At 42.4% G+C, this 16,506-nt stretch overlaps 5 protein-coding genes and 1 long non-coding RNA gene across 9 annotated transcripts; 3 read left to right on the top strand and 3 right to left on the bottom strand.

Annotated features, from left to right (window-relative positions):
* The first annotated feature begins 120 nt into the window (after positions 1-120).
* On the top strand, positions 121-4,039 carry Aasdh (Aminoadipate-semialdehyde dehydrogenase). Of its 2 annotated transcripts, none has more exons than XM_032437922.2 (6): positions 121-735; positions 799-1,137; positions 1,312-1,593; positions 1,648-2,072; positions 2,145-3,481; positions 3,542-4,039. In XM_032437922.2, exons 1-6 carry the CDS (start codon positions 350-352, stop codon positions 3,950-3,952), a joined length of 3,180 nt encoding a protein of 1,059 aa, XP_032293813.1. In that variant the 5' UTR covers positions 121-349; the 3' UTR covers positions 3,953-4,039. The 2 variants fall into 2 exon arrangements, with proteins under 2 accessions (XP_032293813.1, XP_002057573.3); XM_002057537.4 differs by having other exon boundaries at positions 122-735; positions 1,648-2,090.
* Positions 4,025-6,512, bottom strand: LOC26531260 (uncharacterized). Its single transcript, XM_032437923.2, has one exon. The coding sequence runs from the start codon at positions 6,448-6,450 to the stop codon at positions 4,105-4,107; it is 2,346 nt and encodes a 781-aa protein (XP_032293814.1). The 5' UTR covers positions 6,451-6,512; the 3' UTR covers positions 4,025-4,104.
* Positions 6,513-6,667: 155 nt separating this feature from the next.
* Positions 6,668-11,070, bottom strand: mus201 (rad2 superfamily protein mus201). Of its 2 annotated transcripts, XM_002057538.4 has the most exons (5): positions 10,729-11,069; positions 10,469-10,644; positions 8,127-10,397; positions 7,554-7,995; positions 6,668-7,497 (listed from the first exon to the last, which is right to left on the bottom strand). In XM_002057538.4, the coding sequence occupies exons 1-5, from the start codon at positions 10,814-10,816 to the stop codon at positions 6,692-6,694; spliced, it is 3,783 nt and encodes a 1,260-aa protein (XP_002057574.2). In that variant the 5' UTR covers positions 10,817-11,069; the 3' UTR covers positions 6,668-6,691. The 2 variants fall into 2 exon arrangements, with proteins under 2 accessions (XP_002057574.2, XP_015025239.1); XM_015169753.3 differs by having other exon boundaries at positions 10,469-11,070.
* A 76-nt stretch (positions 11,071-11,146) lies between these two features.
* Positions 11,147-11,430, top strand: LOC138911256 (uncharacterized). Of its 2 annotated transcripts, none has more exons than XR_011416711.1 (2): positions 11,147-11,221; positions 11,292-11,430. It is a non-coding gene; the product is annotated as an uncharacterized lncRNA (long non-coding RNA). The 2 variants fall into 2 exon arrangements; XR_011416710.1 differs by having other exon boundaries at positions 11,160-11,221; positions 11,278-11,430.
* Positions 11,431-11,448: 18 nt separating this feature from the next.
* Chrac-14 (DNA polymerase epsilon subunit 3 Chrac-14) lies at positions 11,449-12,162 on the bottom strand. Its single transcript, XM_002057539.4, has one exon. It carries the CDS (start codon positions 12,052-12,054, stop codon positions 11,662-11,664), a length of 393 nt encoding a protein of 130 aa, XP_002057575.1. The 5' UTR covers positions 12,055-12,162; the 3' UTR covers positions 11,449-11,661.
* A 77-nt stretch (positions 12,163-12,239) lies between these two features.
* On the top strand, positions 12,240-15,453 carry D12 (YEATS domain containing 2 homolog D12). Its single transcript, XM_002057540.4, has 2 exons — positions 12,240-13,389; positions 13,447-15,453. Exons 1-2 carry the CDS (start codon positions 12,436-12,438, stop codon positions 15,325-15,327), a joined length of 2,835 nt encoding a protein of 944 aa, XP_002057576.1. The 5' UTR covers positions 12,240-12,435; the 3' UTR covers positions 15,328-15,453.
* Positions 15,454-16,506: the final 1,053 nt, after the last annotated feature.

Here is a 16,506-nt window from a genome sequence, read left to right as displayed (position 1 = left end):
AAATAGCCGCCAATCCAAAAGAATAACCCTGTTTGATTGGAACAATCGATTGCATGTTCATAATACGATGAATATTCTAGTCGATTAGAATACTTATCGGAGTGTGAGCAAGAAATCGATTGTTCCAAGCAAACAGCTGAAAATGCAAAACATAGCAAAATAAAAACAAATAAATACGCTTAATATCGTCTTGAGCCTTAAAACTAAAATTTATTTGATTTACCTTTTCAAGGTCATCATGCTGAGATATATAGAATAGATTTTTTTGTTTTATCTGTGATTTTTGTAATAAGCAATGTGTAAAGCCTAAACTATTTATGGCAGAGATCTAAGCCATCGCCTGGCGATAATGGAATCCTTCAAAATTAAAATCGAGCTTGAAGATGATACTCAGACAGACCCGGCTATTCACGCTGAGGCCAGTGTCGAGCACAAACACGATCCCGGCTCAGAGGAAACACTGCAAATCGAGTTCAAGTCAGAAATCGACATTGAGCCTACGATTGTGGGAGAGCCTAAGAAGCTCTTCGAGATACAACGGCTGCGTGAATTTGGGGACGTGCCTTTTATTATAAAACGGATGGAGCCGCAGGATTTTTCCATTAGCTACCGCAAGGCTGTAAGTAGCGTTGAGACAATCTTGGAACGATTGCGACGCAACGGAGTGCCCAAGGGCACAGGAATTGCCTTTCGCATTGCCAATCACACACCCTCGTCATGCATATTGATACTCGCGTGAGTAGAAATCCGAATTGAACAGTCGTCATTATCCTATTTAACTAATATACAACATTTCAGTATACTGAATCACAAATGTCACTTCTATTGCAACGACAAAATGATGCTGTCGAAGGCTTTACATTGGCAGATGTGCCGTGCTGGCATTGATTACCTGATTGTCAATGGTCACATGCCTGTGGGTGCTGTTTACTTTGAGAACCTCGACAGCTTTCTGGTCTACAACGAAGAGTACAAACTGTTCAAGTTGAAGCATACCGCTAGTGATCCTTCGCCTGAGGCAAAGGGGACTCTGCCACCCAACATGTGCTACACAATTACGACTACTGGCACCACAGGAGCGCCAAAGTTAATACATGTTCCTTACGAATGCATAGCACCAAATATAGTGGGACTCAGGTGAGGTTTCGATTCTGGTTGACTGAATAATAAAAAATAAAATTACTTATTAGAGTTAGTTAAGAAAAAAAGAATTCTCTTCTTCGAAAAACACCCGGTTTTTAAATATTTTAATTATCTCTAGTTTAGTTTAATTAGGGCTGGCTTTAATATTTCTATTTTATTTTTAAATAGTCAAAAGCTCAACATTTCGATGGCTGACATTATTTACCTGGGTACGCCCTGCACCTTTGATCCATCTGTTGTGGAACTATTTTTGGCGATGCAGAATGGTGCCGCAGTGCTTATTACCCACTATTCTATGCGCGAGTCACCCAAACGCGTCTTGAGTGCCCTCTTTCCAACGAGTGTTACCACGCCCGGCATCACCGTATTACAAATGACACCATCACTTTTTCGACAGTTCGGTGCGAACGCAATACGCGAACGGATACTAAACAGTTCCAGTACACTGAGGTAGGTGCTGCTTCCACCCAATCGGAAGTATATTAAAGTGCTTTGTTATTTTAGAGTGTTACTACTAGGTGGTGAACCGTTCCCGTCCAGTTCCGAGCTGGCCACGTGGATGGAGCCACAGGTGCTTTTCCAAAAACAAATCTGTAACATCTATGGTATCACAGAGATTTCATGCTGGAGCATGATGCATGTTTTACAGTCTCTTCATTCGCGCGTCCATTTAGGAACGCCCATTGACGATCAGACTGTTTTGCGCATTGAGTTCCAGTCCAAACGAAACCTTCAAAACGTTGGCCGTGGTGAGCTTTGGTTAGGTAGTGCCACACGTCGCTGCTACATACCGGAGACTGATGATTTAGATAACGGCACGGACATAAATTCTTCTGTTCTTTATCGTGCCACCGGCGACTTTGTACGACGGTTTGAAGATGGCTCTTTAGCTTATGAAGAACGCGCCAATGATGTGGTTAAGCGTGCAGGTAACCGCATCAGCCTGGGTATGACGGACTTAAAAACTGAGATGTAAGGATTACTGATTACCCCCGTTACAGGACTCATCACGCGCAAAATAGAGAAATGCTTGCATAGCTGCGAACTGGCTACTTGTCTATGGCTGGAGGATCTACAAAAGCTAATTTGTTGCATTCGAAGTCTCGAGCCTAAGACAAAGGTACAGAGAAGGGCGCAGACCTTTGAAATACTAACCAAACTAATGGCTGCTGAGCAACCGGACAGATTCGTTTACTTGCAACACTTTCCCTGCAATGCACATGGCAAGCTGGACAAGACGCTTTTGCTTAAGGAGTGTACACTCCTAGCGCAGCCAGCCCAAGATATACTAAAAAGTTTTCTACACGATAGGCTCGAGTGCGTGGATGTGCAAAATGAGCGAACAGCAAAAAAACTTCGGCTAGATCAGACTGATTCGCTAACCAATCTTAGCGGTTATGACCTGAGTTTCCGACATGCTGGCGGAACATCTTTCCATGCCATAACGCTGTGTCGCGAAATTGGCTTGCAGATGTGCATTGACGACGAGCAGCGACACCTTTTTGAGTTACTGCTAGACGAAAAAGTGAGCTTACGCACCGTTTTGCTCTTCCTAGATAATGCCAAACTGGTAACCCAAAACACCAAACTTAAGCCTATCGAGCCACTTTTGAGCTCTACAGTCAGTGCAGCGGCGGGCAGCAGCACAAGCAGCGGCTTAATCATCACGCGCTTTGAAAAGCCTGCCATACACTTCCAGTTCTACTGGAAGGTAAATTTCAACAAGTGCATAGATTCGCCGGTTGCCCAATTCGACAGTCGGTATGTGTGCGTGGGCGCCCATTCGAAGTTATTGCGCACACTAGATACCCTGACGGGTCAAGAGCAAAGCACAATAAAGTTACCTGACCGCATCGAATGCAAAGTTACATTCCTTAGCGAGCAGCTCGCCATGGTGGGCTGCTACGACGGTTGCCTCTATGGGTTCAACCCGTTGACTGGCGCTATTTTATGGAATGTAGAAATTGGCGGGATGATTAAGGCTCAGCCTTTCCTGTCATCAGATGGATCCCGCATAGTCGTCTGCAGCTATGCAGAAGATTATAATGTCATGTGCCTGTCGACGGAACGGCAGCAAGTACTCTGGTGCATGCGCATAGGAAAAAAGGCTATCTTTGCTAGCCCACTGGAACTGGCCAAGGATCAAGCCGTAATTATATGTACGCTAGATGGTGGATATGCACGCGTCTCGCTATTGGATGGCTCGGTGCAGTGGATGCATAAATGTAAAGAACCCTTTTTCGCTTCTCCCGTCTTGCTGGACTCCAGTGCCACAATTTTTGTCTGTGCCGAAGTAGCCGGTCGTGTGCATGCTTGCGATGTAAATAGCGGACAAATTGTAAGCTCATGTTCCGGAAAAAATATATCATTTTCTATATTTCTACTTTGTATTTTTCAGTTGGCTACGCATGCGGCAGAGGGCAATATATTCTCTTCGCTGGTAGTCAAGGCTCCGCCCACTCACATGGGTTACACATTTGTGCTCTTTGGATGCATTGATCATCATGTGTACTGTTTGCGATGTAAGACAGGCACGGGTCAAAATACTTCGCTTGAGCTTCATTGGAAAGTGGATATTGGAGGCCCAGTCTATGCGACACCCATAATAATGACAGTAGAACCCAGCGATAATCTGGTATTTTGTTGCGCTACGGATGGCCGAATTGTGCTGTCCAATTTGGGCAATGGTCAGATACAATGGTCGGATAAGTTGACAGGTGAATTGTTTTCCACTCCGTGCTATGTTGAGAGCCTTAGACGCGTTTATGTTGGTTGTCGGGATAACTTTTTGTATTGTATGGGAATTTAGAATAAGAAGAAAAAGAATTTAGAATACAACGTTAATTACAGCAATACGCAAATTAGAATTCAATAAAATATATAAATTAATATACTATCTATAGTATGTATGTATATTTCTAGAATTCGTGATCAACAGTCATAATTTGTATTTTACCAAAATTACTGTGCAGAGGTACCATTGCAAAAACTGTTCCCCAATGTTAATATTTGTTCATGTGTGCGAAAGAATTGTTCAAGTGCCGATCCAGATGACATCGCTTCGTCAACATTTCGGCATTTACTGCAGCAACTGGTCCAGGACGCAGAGTGTAGAAGAACGTCTGCAATATTGTGTCCTTCTACTTCTTCCGATAAAGGCATGGTGTTCGCTTTAAGGTCAGGAGAATGCTTTTCACTCTTTGTGCCTTGCTCAGTGGATACTTGTGCTTCTTCTGCAATTCGATCAACGGCCTGACGCATGCGGTGTGTTAAACGGGGAGCCGTATACAGCGCGGTAAGGGGTCTCCCTGTCTTTGGTCTCTTCTTCTGCATTATCTTACACTTTCGATCCGTTCTCCTTTGAGCGGAACGTACCTGGCGTTTTTGCTTGCGTATGTCTTCTAAGTGTAGCATTGTTGGTGTTTTTTCTTGGTCGGCAAAGTACTTGGCCCACTTGGCTCGCTCCACTTTACAGTAATCATCTATTACTAACACATTTTTGCTCTCAGCAGATTCACCGATTTTTTCCTGTTTCAAAAGGATTTCAAAATCATCCCTGTACCATGAAAAATGATGAAAGCTTGGTTGTCTCCACTTTGTAGAATATTGCCACATCCTTTTCTGCCTCTTATGACGAGCTAATCGGCACATGATTTTATCAAAGTTGTGTTCAATTATGGCTAACATACCAGCATCTTGGTCTGAATCTTTATTATGTGACATTATTAGAACATTATAAAAGTGCGGATCACGTTCGTATTCTTTCAATATATCGTGGTCAGACGCATTTACTGGCAATTCTTCTGACATAATCAGTGAGTGTAATCTTCGTATCTTAGGGTTGTTACGTTGGCAACTTAGTTTTTTCCGCAGCGTGGTAAAGAACATTTTATGCATTCTTTGCAAAATCTCAGTTTTCTCCATACTCTTCCAGTCGGTTTTGACAGTAGAATTCCTCATACTAAATGTGCTTGCGCTTTTGCCGTGCAACCTTCTTTTTTTAATTTGGTGTAATTTACCAATTTGAGCTTGGAGTAGCAACTGCATTTTTGTTAGATAAAATTTTTTAAGGTCCTCTTTAATATCGGAAACCAGTTTATCCTTAGCCGCTGACAGCTGCTGGTTATGCTCACTAATCAAATCTTGCCAGACCTCGTCCACTTTCTCATCGTCCTTTTTTTCTTCATATAAATGAAGATGGAGGTCAAAGTTGCTTATGTATTTTGAACTTTTTTTTATCATAGCCCTCGGTGCACTTTTATAATCAAACAAGCTATTAATGATAGCGGCTGCTGTGTCTTGCATTGTATCCGCTTTTATTTCCTCTGAAACGACGGACATGCTCGGTGATTGCTTTTCCCATTCGTGATGTTTACGGAGTTTAAACATCGACTTAAAGTGGCTAGTTGCGGATCTTAATTTGATTTTGGAAGCTGAACTTATTTTATGCCTAAGTTGTTGTAAGCCCTTTAAATACAATTGACTTGTATCTGAAAATGTGAGATCAATTCTGGACATCTGCAAATTTTGTGATGAGACTCTTCCACCTCCTCTCGATCTCGAAGACTGGTCAATATTCCTAGATGAGGAATTAATTGCCGCCTGATCAATGCCGGAAATAGTATCCTCGTCTCGCTGGGAAGTGCGAGTTTCGATTGATTGATTGTTGAGATTTTCCTCTTTAGATAGTGAACTCACAGTATTTTCTTTCTGTTCTAGAAAAATTTGACCACTGTTGCATTGCCCCGTTGATGAACTCGAACATTGAACTTTCTTTGAACTCATTTTTTTTTCGTTCGCTTTGATGAACACATTGTTGCCCATTTGCATAAAGAGTCTAAACATTTCAATCGCTAGTTGCATAACTCCCATGTTTTCAAACAACATTTTTTTCAAATTATTTCTGGCTGTAGATCTATGTGCCAGGGGGTGCATGGTTCTTTGATAATTTTCATAATTGTTTAATACTCTCTTCAGGCATGCAATGTATCTTCCTAAAACGTTTTGGGAACCCTTCTTATATTCAATATTTGGAACGATAATCTTACATTTAGAGCGTTTATGGTGCAATCTTTGTAATGATACTAAGCAATCAGTCAACCATTCTCTACACTGCTTTAAAGATTGAAGTGCCTGATTGCTTGTCGCATACTGTGATTTGCGTTGTACGTTTATCAACAGTGCAAAAACTGTTTTTAGCAATATTATCCTTAATTTTCGAAAACCCTGCAAACGTTTTAATGTTCGATCCTTATCTATAAGCAAACGCTGATACTGAACGCGCTTAACAGGTTTAATTTTAAACATATCTTAAGGTAATTTTTTTTTTTGTGGTAATTTAAACGTTAAACAATAAATTTTTGTTTGTATAGCTGCCCTTTTGAGTTTTATTTCAAAGTACTGAGTTCTTAAGTACTGTTTAAGTCGAACAAAGCTACAGTCGACTGGCATGAAGGTAAATAACAAAAAAAAAACTATTCTAGACGAGAGCGCCATAAGAAGTTACAGGGGAAATAAAAATATATTTTAAGCAAAATGTGGAAATCATTTATTTGGAAGCCTTGGCACTTGCCCTTAAGATATCTGCTGCCTTTGCCTTGTTTTGACGCATTTGCTCTAAATCTCGTTCTCTCTGCGGTATTACCTCTTTGTGCGCTGTGGCTGTTGCTGTCGTTGCTTTCCGTCTGACGCACTTTGGACGAGCGGGACGATCTTCGTCTGTTGCATCTTCCTGCGGTTCGGGTGCCTTCTTTTTACGTGCTCGACGGGTTGGTCGATTCAATTGCTCCGTTGTTTCCGTCTCAATCTTACCAGACATTTTATCGATTGCCGTCTGAACACGTTTGCTGACCTGTGGTTGCTGCACTCGAAGCGCACTCTTCGCTGTAAAATAATTGCGTATCGAGCCTTGTATCTTCTTTTCGTTGATTTTCTTTATGACCGGCATTAGAATGTCATCTGTTTTCGAGGTGGTCCAGCCAAAGAATTTACGCGAAAATTCGCGTATAGACTCAATATCTGGAGATCCCCAACTAAACGCGTCACGGTTTTCATCCACCTTGGGTATTAAGTAGGCCTCCACTACGGACGAACTGGGAAACCCCTCATGCAACTCGATGTTCTTGAGCTTTTTGCGCAGCGAAAGACGTGCAGAACTGCCGATAGGTATATTAGCGTTCTTATGCGCCTGCCACCAATCTCGGAACCTCACTAAAGTGGACAGCACAGACTGCATGGACACAGCGCCTGGCCTGCTGGAGGATGGAGACGAGGTTGTAGGTCCAGTGTTTGGAGTTAATGTCGAAAAGGACGCGAGTATTTCAAGAGCAGTCACAGCCCCAATGCCGTGTATGCCTGGAAAACATAATTTCGTGACAACGCTTTGCCAGATGTGGCATATTCTAACTGACCTGTGGTATAATCACTGCCAACGAGACAGGCAAGCTGAATAAGCTTATCGCGGCTGCAATTAAATGTCTGCTCAATCTGTTCGGCTCGGAACTCAAGCACATGCTTATTTTGAGCAAAGAAATTTTTGTATACTGTACGACCACCGAAAAGCCAGATATCGCTATCATCCGTTATGGTACCATTAGTAATCCCCACGGCATTGAGGAAGGCGCACTGTGCTTCTGCTTCCATTGGAGCCACAATGTATGGTATGCCAAACAGGCGCAACAGCTCCTGGCAATCGTTGCTCATGCGCTGACTAATGGACATACCCATTCGATCCTGTCGATTACGTTCGGCTTCCAACTCACGGCGCTCTTGGGCCAAGCTTGTAGCCATTGTCTCTAGTTCCTCGGCTGTCTTTTGAGCTTTTAAAGCTTCCGCTGCGTCTTGTAGGATATCCTGCAAACACAAACATATTTACTGATTATAATAAACCAAGTAATTACGCATTTATATGGTGAGCAAATAGCTGACAGATCTATCTTCCATTTTGACTATCGTTCTTGAAATATAGATGTATACAGCTTTACCTTGGTGGTAGCTGGCTTTGCCATATCCTTTCCTTCATTTTCTTTAAACAGCGATTTTGCTGCTTTGCTAGATTTTGTATTCGGTGAGACGGAATTGTCTCTCAGCTCCTTTACTGCGCCCTTACGTTCCGATTTTGGTGTACGCTTTACGTAGAATGGCTTGGGTACCATTGGTGATGCGGGAGGAGTAATATGTGGTTCTACTGGCTTATCGGGAGTGCGTTTTATACTATATGTAGTCTGAAAGAAATCGGTTATTGCTTTGTTCTTGCTGGGAGTCTTATTTGGCGATGTGCGATTCTTTTCGTTATCACTGTCACAAAGCTCAATAATATCTTTGGATATGGGAGAGGTTGTTTCTTTTGCGGCCTCATCGTCGGAGGATAATTCAATGACCATGCTATTGCTTAACTTAACAGACTCCAGCTTTATATTCTTCACTTCATCCGTTTGTCGCTTAAGCTCATTAAGTATTGAGGTCAGACCAACATCCGGCAGTTCTTTTTCTTCGGAGAGATCGAATTTAGTATTTTTAATCTCTTCTGTTTGCCTTTTAAGATCAGAAAGAATAGAGCTTAGTTCGACTTCCTTTTCTGTTATTTTTGCATTAAAGTCAGTTTGTTTCTCTTTGTCGTGTATCACAACAGTTTCAACTGACTTCTGTTCTAGGATTTTCTTTTCTTCACTTTCCTTTACTTTCAAATCATTTGAATCGATGAACTTGCCAACATTTTTGCACTTAATTTTCAAATCTGTGCCACGTTCGTTATTATGCTCTGCCTGATTCGCACACATGTTACTTTTCTCAGTATCCTTTGTGTCTTCTGTATCAACTTCCTGGAGGCCACTACCGTTTACCTGGTCATCATTTTTAAAAATGTCCGAAAAGAGATCATCCTCTTGGTTCAATTGATCTTTAATGCCTACACAAATTTCGAGGACAGTTTTTGCAGGCATTTCATTTGTGTCAGTAACCTCTTCCAAGTCTGAATCAGTATCGCTATCAATGGCTTGAACTGAATCTGGTTTCTCGAGATTTTCATTTTTTCTACCTTCAACAGCCAAAGAGAGTTGTTTGACTTTTTCAATAGAATTATTTACTATATCAACTTCTGTTATCTTATCATCAGCACTTTTGTTATGCAGAAAACACTCTAAGCTCTGAGTATCATTCAATTGTGTTGATTCCATGATGTTCTCCACCTCCTCGTCGTTCATACCAGCGTATTCAATCATATACGCTCGCGCTGGTCCCTTGGCAGCATGGCGCAAGCACTTGCTTTGTTCGCGATTTAGGCGCAAGTCCTGATCCGTATTATAGTTGTAGTCCTCTTCGTCGTACACTTTTCCTGATTCATCAAGAAATAATGCTAATGCTAGTTCATAATCACCATCAGGTGCAGCGCCCGGTTCCTTATTGAGTGTATTGTTAGGTGGGGGCGACTTTTTCACGGTTATAGTTTTCTTCGATGTACTAGGACTTTCATCAGATTCCAAAGCAAACGCTGCGCTTTCTTCGGCAATTGTCTCAAAGCTTTTGTGCGCCATTCTATGACTATCCTCCATAGTCTTTTTCTTAAGATCCCGTACTAACAAGAATCTTGTGTGTTCATCGGAACTTATTTGACGCGTACTCTGCTCAATAGCTGTGGGCGTTACAATTCCTTCTTCGCTGAAAAACTCCGACAGCTCTGCATACGTCAGAGTGTGGCCGCCCATTTCTTGTTGCGCTTCCTCGAGACTTTCCTGAACGGCGCGTCGCTTTAGTAAGCGTTTCATTTGGAATGAGGAAAAGTCATTGCTTCGTGCTGGGAGCTCATGGAGGCGACCCCAGGACGACTGCTTGCGCGTTTCCTTAATGTCTGTCAGTATTTCATGCCGTATATCGGCTGGCAGGCTTTTAAAGTGCTGGCTACGTACATCGATACCTTGCAAGCTGGCATTATAAGTATGCCGTGCGGTTGACTCATCAAAGGAACTGTCCGAAGTTGTGTTTCCACCTGTGAACTCCTGATTATCTAATTCGCAGTCCGATTCGCCGATTTGAGCAGCGGATGCTTCTGGCAGTTCTGGCAACTTGAAGAGATCGTCTTCATCGTCTTTGCTGGACTTTCCCGTAACTGCCCGTTTTGATGGCGACTTTAGCAGTAGCTCTGCATTTGTACCCAATGCCTGTTGCACCACCTTCTCCTTGGCCAACGACTGCAGCAGCAGTGCCTGTATGCGATCAGCCTCGTTGCTGATTTTGCCGCGTTGTTGCTGGCGGCGCGCCTGATAATTCAAAAAAGAGAATGGATACATTTGTAAAATCAGTTGCAGATCAACAAGCAAAATAAACTGACTATTGTATCGCGCTTTAGTTGCGGCACGCCGCCATCAAATATGAACACCGGCCGCACACGGTAGTACAGTAATTTGCACAGGCGATGAAATAGGCCCAAAAGGTGCGCATTGTTCAGTGCCGATCCTTTGCTGTCTTGAAAACCTTTGACAACCTGATGAAGCCATATGGAAATATCTGTATATAAGATGTGATCATTCCATTTAAATATTTGCCGGTTATCAATTAGGCTTGCACAATTAATTAAAATATAGCTCTTACCAACGGCAAGCACTTTTCCCTCCAATGTCTCCACAGGCACTGGTTTTCCACAAGGCTCTATTAGCTTCCATAAGCCGGTGACACCCATCTCTCTCAGGATAAAATAAATTTAAAGCAAGCAACATGCAGTAGCAAACAATTGTATTTCAATAAACCATGAAAAAACTCTTACGAGTATACAAATTGCAAATAGAGCAAACAATACTTTTTGACTTGTATACAAGTAAATATTTGAAGTAGTTCACATATCTAAAAATCGTCTAATCGGCTCTATTTTGGATCAGTCTCTGTCGGCTTCCAAAATTGGTCGACTCTCGGCGGATGAAATAGAACACAAAACTTGTCTAACGATGCCTTCTTTGAGATGAACGTCAAACGATACTTTTAGGCTATCGATTAATCGTATAAGTAAAAATCGTATATCAAAGTCACCTTAAAGAATACGCTCGATTTACATCTGCATTTACACAACTGGATTCCTAGGAGTACCTAGGTGATTAAAACAAAGAAATACCGATTTAAATATGAGCTCCTTGTAAATATTTACAGGATATACATGCTAGAAACCTGAAATATTTACTGTAGTTACTTTATGTGAATAACCATAAGCTGGAATCAATGGCTATCCAATCATGCGTCTTATTAAATATTTGATCCTCATATTCTTCCAAGAGCGGTGGTTATCGTAAAAAATGTAAAAAGTGTGAAACACGTCTTAAGTGAATTTTTATATGTACAATGATGTATCAGAAACATGTATTTTGCTTACTTTTTACATTTTACTTATAAGGTAAACTATACTAGAAACATATCCCTTACAAGTATTGACACACTATTATGTATATATATATATAACACGATTAAATGCTCATTAAGAGTAGTGCGTAACCAAATGTTACTAGCGACAGTTTTAGCTCTGCTTTTTGGCTCTTATTAGTTGGCGTCTTCATTTTCGGCGGCAGTTGCCGCAGAGCTGCTACTGGCAATGGCATCTCCGGCGCTGCTATCCTTTTTGGCCTTGCTCTCCTTCTTGTCCCTTACCATCTTTCTATAGACCTCCAAGTCTTGTGTTAAGGACGGCACAAAGCTTTCAAAGTCCAGTTCGTTGAGTGTTTGCAGAATATCCTTGGCTGTAATGGTCCTGTGGTTCTGCTTGTGCGCCAATGCCGTCGAGGACGAAGTTATAAATATTGCGAAAACAGACGCTGCTTTCGCGATTGCGGCACGCGCCTCTTTGCTTACATTGGAACCCTCCGGTAAGGCTTCTTTAATTAATCGGGCAATCACAGCATTAGGTAGATTTAAGTCTTCAATCCGCTCTACCATGTTGCAGTCTTTTTATATCAATGTAACAATTGCAACTATGTTAATATTTAGTGCAAATGCGTCGTGCTCTTCTTTCCCGCGTTAAACCCAGATAATTCTAGCAGTGCTGCGTAACGAAATTCGGGTGGCCTTAGAGATGACTCTCCAAAAACAGTGCTGGATACCAAAATACCAAATATATCGATATATCGGCTAGTATCAACAATGCTAGACAAAAAACAAACATTTTGCGCGTTTATTTATTAAATTTGGTAGTTTAGTACCAACAGAAGCATAAATGTGCAAAAGACAGCATAACATCATATTTCAGCTGTTTTATTTTGGACCTAGGTGATACAAGTCCTTAGGGTGTGCCGCTACAACAATAGCGTTCACACGCACATGGAGAATTCGACGGCGACGCCGTCAAAATCAACGACAGCGCCAAAGAAACGAAGGCACAGTGAGTATCATGATCCCGATTATGGGTTCGGTTACGATAGCCCCACCAGTGCTTCCAAAGACAAGAAGCGTGTTAAGCGTGAGCAAGAAAACGAAGAGGATGGCGAGGCCCTTAACCAGCGGGCTGAGAGAATCAGCCCTCTTCGAACTGGCCTTAATCTTGACAGCGTGGCGCAACTAAAAAAATTTGAGGAAATTGTGCGTGCCGAATTCCAAAGAGAGTTAACCCTTAAGGAACAACAGCTGAGCGAGATTGATGCGCGCCTCTATCAGGCACGCCAGCTACTGGACAAATTGAGGTACCATGTCGTCAGCGAGTACTATATCAAGCAACAAGTACCGTTGACAGCTGCAGACGTGTCTAGGGTGCGATCCAGAGACACGTTGTTTGGAGATGGGGTTGAGCATGCTGGAGCTCAACTGCCGTTGCATCCGGCAGTTAAGAAAATTGTGGGTAAGCGTCCTGCGCCTTTGCAATTAAACCTGCCAGAGCGCACAGCTGCAACGCTGGCGAAGCAGACAATACGGCTGCGAAACCCTGCTAATCGCCGAGCAGAGCGTAGACGACAGCAGAAAATTCGGGAGCAGGGTATTGTTACGGATCACTCGCAGCAGGAGAACAAAAATGAACTGAATGTGACCAGCTGTGAAGAACAACCTTGCACCAGCAGACAGGCTTATAAGACTCAAAAGGAGTTTGATTCCACGTTATCCGCCCTTAATGCCTCACGCCTGAATAACAAAAACAAGTTCTTCTTTGTGGTAGGCAACACCTCTAAGTACCTAGGAGACGCTGATTCGAGCGTCCGAAACGGCCAAGCGCTAGCTTACAAATGGCTGGTTTATGTCCAGGGCAAAAACTTGCCGCAGCCACCGGAAGCGTATTTAAAAAAGGTAAGTGGAGAGCGCTCGATTGTTGTCAGCGTATAACCATAACATTTCATTTATTAGGTGCGCTTCCAATTGCATCACTCGTATCGGCCCAACGACATTGTGGACGTGCATTCTCCCCCCTTTCAGTTGACACGTCGCGGCTGGGGTGAATTCCCCATGCGAATTCAACTTTACTTTCAGGAGCATCTGCAGCAGAAGCCAGTCCAATTAATGCACACCATCGTTTTGGACAAAACTATGTGCGGTTTGCACACAATGGGGGGCGAGACAACTGTAGAGGTTTGGTTGCGTTCCGATGCGCCTGCGACAGTAGACACGATACCGCCAAGAACTGTAAAGAAAGAGCCACATACAACAGCCGGAAAAAGTGCGCCTTCGCTGATTAAGAATACTTCCACGCCGTTGACCATTTCAATAGCACAGAAAAAAGAAGATCTAAATGAAAGTTTAACTGCCTCTGTCAACAATATCGATTTAAGCGACGATTTGAAGCATATTGACCCCACTGCGCTTGTCTCAGAGTCGTTAAAGCTGAGCAGCCCGATAAAAAAACAGCCTGCAGAGCAGCTTGGGCCAAGTGAAGTGCCACTGCGCCTTGATTGCGTCAATAATTCTGCTGCTATTAGTCCATGTTTGGCCGTTGCTTATTCATCCATGAACGGGAACACCAGTAACAAAAAGCCGCAAGCGATGGTTACGCAATTGCGTAAAGGACACACAGCATCGCAATTTAAGAACGTGATCTTTCAAAAGGAGGGCAAGCTATACATTATTGACCCGCAGCAATCAAAGTTGAAGCAGGCCGCCAAGCAGCAGTCGCTCCTCAAGCCACAACTTAGTTTGCTCAAGCAGCCAACACAGCAGCTGTCCAAACGGTGGCACATTCTGCAATGCATTCAAAACGATCACGGCTATGCCAACATGAGTAGCCAGGAAGTGCCTCCCCCGCTTGCACCGCCGCTTAGCCAACGTTTGAGTCTCGAACATCTTTTTTGCGGCATTCAGTTTCAGAATATGCGTAGCGCTGTGGAGTTTTTGCTTCGGCGGCTGCCATTAGCAGGCGCATCGATCAAGGAGTTTCCCTTTGGTACTCTTTCACTGACAGCATTCATGGCACAGCCCGCTTTGCGCCAGCGGTTTTTCGAATTTATGCGAGGGCGTACTTTGTTACGCTGCATGCGCCAACATCTACGCCTGCAACACCTGCATACCAGTGGAAGGGAGTTATTTTGGAGCACACGTGAAATTGTGGCCTTTGCACGTCTACACGGATACACGCCGCCTTTAAAAGTGCTTTGTGTTGCCAGAAAAAAAGCATCCTCAGCAGTCTTGCCGTTGTCAGAGCGTGTTCAACAACAGCTGCAAGAGGATCCCCAATCACAACTGTTGGAATATTGCAGTCTCACCTCAAGGTCCCGTTTAGATAGTTGGCTAACTAAAAAGATAATAAGCTTGCAAAGTCGGACACATAGATTGGACGATGAAGTGTTTGTTGATGTGCAAAACTTACCTCCACCTCCACCCAGTTCACGGATTCAGGGGCCCCCAAATTTAACAGACAATCCATTAAACCATCATATGCTATATTTACCTCCACCTGAGGAGCTGGATGCTGCCACTCAGCTTGTGCGGGACATGTGCAAAGAGGTAGGCATAGTCCTACATACAGAACAGAGCGTCCCAGGTGTTTCGCAGTCCCTAGCGATCACACTTTTAGCACACGTTCTTCGAATGTTTATAGAAAAGTTGGTGAGACGCGCCGTCTCAACCAAATTGCGTCAACAGCAACAACCGCATGCAATAGAGACGTTGCCTACTGCGGCAGCCAATATAGAACTAAACCTACTACCCCACGACATCGCACGCGTTATTGCCAATAGTGCGGAGCTTGATTTCCTAGGCAATTCTTACCTCGGCGTTGATCACAAGGAATCGTAGTCTGCTCAATATATGTTCTCGTTTACCATTCGTCTAGTTCTAAACCCTGTGGGATATTATAGATAAATAGGTTATCTCTAAGTAAACGTATGTTATGTATTTAATAAATTAATTTTACGTTTTTTACAGCTCTGTTTTTGCTTTTAATAATGACAAAAAATCGGTTTTCTTCGCATAACCTTATGTACACGTTGTCCGTATACCGCAACATTGGGATATTCCTGATAGGCTTGCAAATAGTTTAAGCGTTTTCGATGGGTTACCCGATAATTTGTCCAAAAAGTACACTTCGCAATGGCACAGCCGTTTAAAAGTTGTCTTAAGCGAAAAATGTAAAACAGGTCTCAAACGATTTTTCTTTTGGATTCTTAGAAATTAATTTAAGCGCGAAACGTCACCCACCAGATCTTCGACATTCATTTCCAGCAAGAAGAAATAGATTCTGCAAAAAGTGCGAAACACCCCTCAAATGAATTTGAGCAGATTTTTGAAAAGGAGTTTGACGCCGATCCGATGGTTAACAAAAAGTTGCTTATTAACCACTTTAGTGGGTGGAATTTTCCAAATCGCTGAAACATGTATTCATTTACGTCTTAACTTGAGCTCTGAAAATAAGTTTAAAGCAAATCGGACACCACTTAAAACTGTCCTCAAAAACTCTGAATCGCATTTCGAAGAAGTTTGCAATCAGCGATAAGTAAGAAACACGTCTCAAATGATTTTCCATATAGAGCCTTCAAAATGAATTTTAGCGCGAAACGTCATTCACCAAATCCTTTTCCATCAAGGAGGAATCGATTTTTCCACACTTGCGGGTGGAATTTTCCGAAACTCCATCTTAACGAAACTTAAACTGTTGTCATAAAAACTTAATTTACGAAACAGATACCGATATGCAGGTGAGGTTTTTTTTTTGGGCTTTATACATTGAGTCACAACATTGTTACACGCTTTGCTATTATATACAAAAAAGGTCAACTAACGAAATTAATAGTTGGTTTGGTATTTTTTTTAGTAAATATACATTTATTTTTTAAAAGTTTTGTTTTTATTCTATTTTGCTTTTCAACAATGTATATATTCAGCTAAATTTTTTTTCTTTTTAACACAATGTTATTGTAGTTTTAATTGTTGTTATACGATTCTCTATCAAAACGATATACATATAATTAAGGTAAA

This window comes from Drosophila virilis, chromosome 4, assembly GCF_030788295.1.
Source record: "Drosophila virilis strain 15010-1051.87 chromosome 4, Dvir_AGI_RSII-ME, whole genome shotgun sequence".
Lineage (NCBI taxonomy): Eukaryota > Metazoa > Arthropoda > Insecta > Diptera > Drosophilidae > Drosophila > Drosophila virilis.
The sequence above is the reverse complement of the archived record's forward strand: the minus strand, read 5'-3'. Positions and strand labels throughout refer to the sequence as shown.

What these genes read in the sequence shown, in the direction of transcription:
- Aasdh (XM_002057537.4), top strand. Translation starts at nt 350, where the DNA reads ATGGAATCCTTCAAAATTAAAATCGAGCTTGAAGATGATACTCAGACA. An exon ending in TCATGCATATTGATACTCGC is followed by an intron (nt 736 to 798) that starts GTGAGTAGAAAT and finishes ACAACATTTCAG; the next exon opens with TATACTGAATCACAAATGTC. An exon ending in ATGTAAATAGCGGACAAATT is followed by an intron (nt 3,482 to 3,541) that starts GTAAGCTCATGT and finishes TGTATTTTTCAG; the next exon opens with TTGGCTACGCATGCGGCAGA.
- LOC26531260 (XM_032437923.2), bottom strand. Translation starts at nt 6,450, where the DNA reads ATGTTTAAAATTAAACCTGTTAAGCGCGTTCAGTATCAGCGTTTGCTT.
- mus201 (XM_015169753.3), bottom strand. Translation starts at nt 10,816, where the DNA reads ATGGGTGTCACCGGCTTATGGAAGCTAATAGAGCCTTGTGGAAAACCA. An exon ending in AACTAAAGCGCGATACAATA is followed by an intron (nt 10,398 to 10,468) that starts GTCAGTTTATTT and finishes TTGAATTATCAG; the next exon opens with GCGCGCCGCCAGCAACAACG. An exon ending in CAAAGCCAGCTACCACCAAG is followed by an intron (nt 7,996 to 8,126) that starts GTAAAGCTGTAT and finishes TTGTGTTTGCAG; the next exon opens with GATATCCTACAAGACGCAGC.
- Chrac-14 (XM_002057539.4), bottom strand. Translation starts at nt 12,054, where the DNA reads ATGGTAGAGCGGATTGAAGACTTAAATCTACCTAATGCTGTGATTGCC.
- D12 (XM_002057540.4), top strand. Translation starts at nt 12,436, where the DNA reads ATGGAGAATTCGACGGCGACGCCGTCAAAATCAACGACAGCGCCAAAG. An exon ending in CGGAAGCGTATTTAAAAAAG is followed by an intron (nt 13,390 to 13,446) that starts GTAAGTGGAGAG and finishes TTCATTTATTAG; the next exon opens with GTGCGCTTCCAATTGCATCA.